At 43.6% G+C, this 1963-nt stretch overlaps 1 protein-coding gene across 1 annotated transcript; it reads right to left on the minus strand.

Annotated features, from left to right (window-relative positions):
- Nucleotides 1-474: 474 nt before the first annotated feature.
- RNF182 (ring finger protein 182) lies at nucleotides 475-1645 on the minus strand. The gene has a single exon (XM_009704895.1). It carries the CDS (start codon nucleotides 1643-1645, stop codon nucleotides 905-907), a length of 741 nt encoding a protein of 246 aa, XP_009703197.1. The 3' UTR covers nucleotides 475-904.
- Nucleotides 1646-1963: the final 318 nt, after the last annotated feature.

Below are 1963 nucleotides of genomic sequence, written 5' to 3' on the forward strand. Positions count from 1 at the left end.
AGGCAATCTGTTAGGAGGACTAATGGGTTAGAAGCGTGGTGTGGCGGTGGAAATGCTGGGAGGGAGGGTAAGCATAACAGAACATAGCTAGAGAAGCCTGCAGAGCTCTGAACCCTCAAATGGAAGCCGAAGGTGTAAGCACACTGAACTAAGTGCAACTAGAGCAGGGCAAACATGGTCTGGGTCCCTGGAAGTACTCATTAGCAGGAGTATCTCAGAGGGAGTTGCAACGACATGACAAGTAAAGTCAGCTTCTGTTTGGGGAAGGTGTTTTGGAGACATGTTTTTAGCATGGTGAAAAAAAGATTCCTCATGTTGCAGAATGCAAAAAATCTGTAACCACTGGCCTCCCGCAAATATTTTTGCTATAACAATAACTGAAAAAAACCAATGGTAGCTTGCCTTAGTTAATATTACAAGAAGAATAAACAAAGTGTTTTTATTTGCTATAAATGATAATGAATGACAAATAATAGATATTCCAAAGCATGGGATCCTTTGGCTGAAGAGATGCTGTACTTTGACCTGGAAGGTGCCCGTTATACTAATTTCTCCTAGGGTGGATCCTGCAGCCTTGACTGACATGATCAAGCCAAGAGAAAGCAAAGGGCTACTCATTTGAATAGTGGTGGCAGCAGCAGGCACCAAGTTTGGCAATTTTGCTCTATCCCTTTCTACAACTTGGCTTTTTAAAATCAGCATGTAAATTTTATTTCCATTATTTAGCTTAAAAAAAGGAAGAGGGTAGGGGGGAATCAAATCAAGTAGAAAAAAAGGACCATATAACTAGGGCCACTGGTTGCATTTAGTGGGAGGGACCACAATAAGAATAAATAAGAATACAAAACCAGGGTAAAACAACTATGCTACATGTGTGGCAACACATCTTATTTTACTGTATTTGTTATGAAGATGACATGCAGTCTAGAACTTCATGGCAAACACACTGGCAAAAGCCGTAAACCATGAGAATAACAAGGCTCGAAGGAACCAGGCTTACAAAGACAACCCCAAGGGTGACTTTCTTAGATACCAGTAAATAAATCCCTAAAGGCAAGGAACTAAAGTACAGCAACCCCAGCAACCACACTAGCACCCGAATTGAGGTCTGGAAGAGCAAAGATGTGCAGTTCCACACTGTCCAGTTGTGGGACACAGTTGCAACAGAGTCAAAACTCGTAGGCCTGTAAAATTCCACCACGGGGGTTGAGCTCAGAGTCTGGGGACTTTCTCTTTGTACTTCCATGATTGTTATAACCAGGCAATTTGAAGAGGTGTGAGAAGGGCTAACCAGAGACGCCAACCTTTTGGGAGTCAGCAACAGTTCTGTTGGGTTGTCTGGTAGGCACTTCTTTCCCTTTCCCCCACAAGCTAAATTCAGAAGGATGTTGTTGTCGTCAGGAAGACTACTAACCTCATCGTCTGGCAGGCACGTTTCAAACCTGCAAAACGGGCACACTATGACTCCTTGCGGGGAATCACCAAAGTCTATGATCTTGCAAAGGCATTTGGCACATACCCTGTGACAACACTCCAGCACTTTCGGTTTTCTCTGTCGCAGGTTATAGCGGTTGTAACAGATCTTGCACTCAAGCTCATCCGAGCTCTGGGTGTCCACAGACTCCTCTGGTAGTTGACTGGTCATTTCTCCTGATGGTTTTTAGACTTGCAGAAAGAGGAGTCAAGGGATGAGGAGGTCACTCGGGCTTATTTTAGAACTTTTTCCTGATGATCTTATCACCCATCTCAAACAGGAAAAGAGGAGTTAACGTTGTCCAAAAGCATCAGTAGGTGTTACCCATCTTCAGCTTCTGCTAGGGATTGTGCACTGCATGTCCTCTACTCCGTGCCAGGCATCCATCTGAAAAAGATGACGTGGAATTTTTGTGGAAGAAAAGAAGAAGTGGTAGCAGGTGAAATATGGAAGTTTCACTTTTTACAAGCTTAGCTTCCCTTGCTAACA

This window comes from Cariama cristata, unplaced genomic scaffold, assembly GCF_000690535.1.
Source record: "Cariama cristata isolate BGI_N322 unplaced genomic scaffold, ASM69053v1 scaffold20627, whole genome shotgun sequence".
Classification (NCBI taxonomy): domain Eukaryota; kingdom Metazoa; phylum Chordata; class Aves; order Cariamiformes; family Cariamidae; genus Cariama; species Cariama cristata.

Coding starts and splice junctions, on each gene's coding strand:
- RNF182 (XM_009704895.1), bottom strand. CDS start 1,645: ATGACCAGTCAACTACCAGAGGAGTCTGTGGACACCCAGAGCTCGGAT.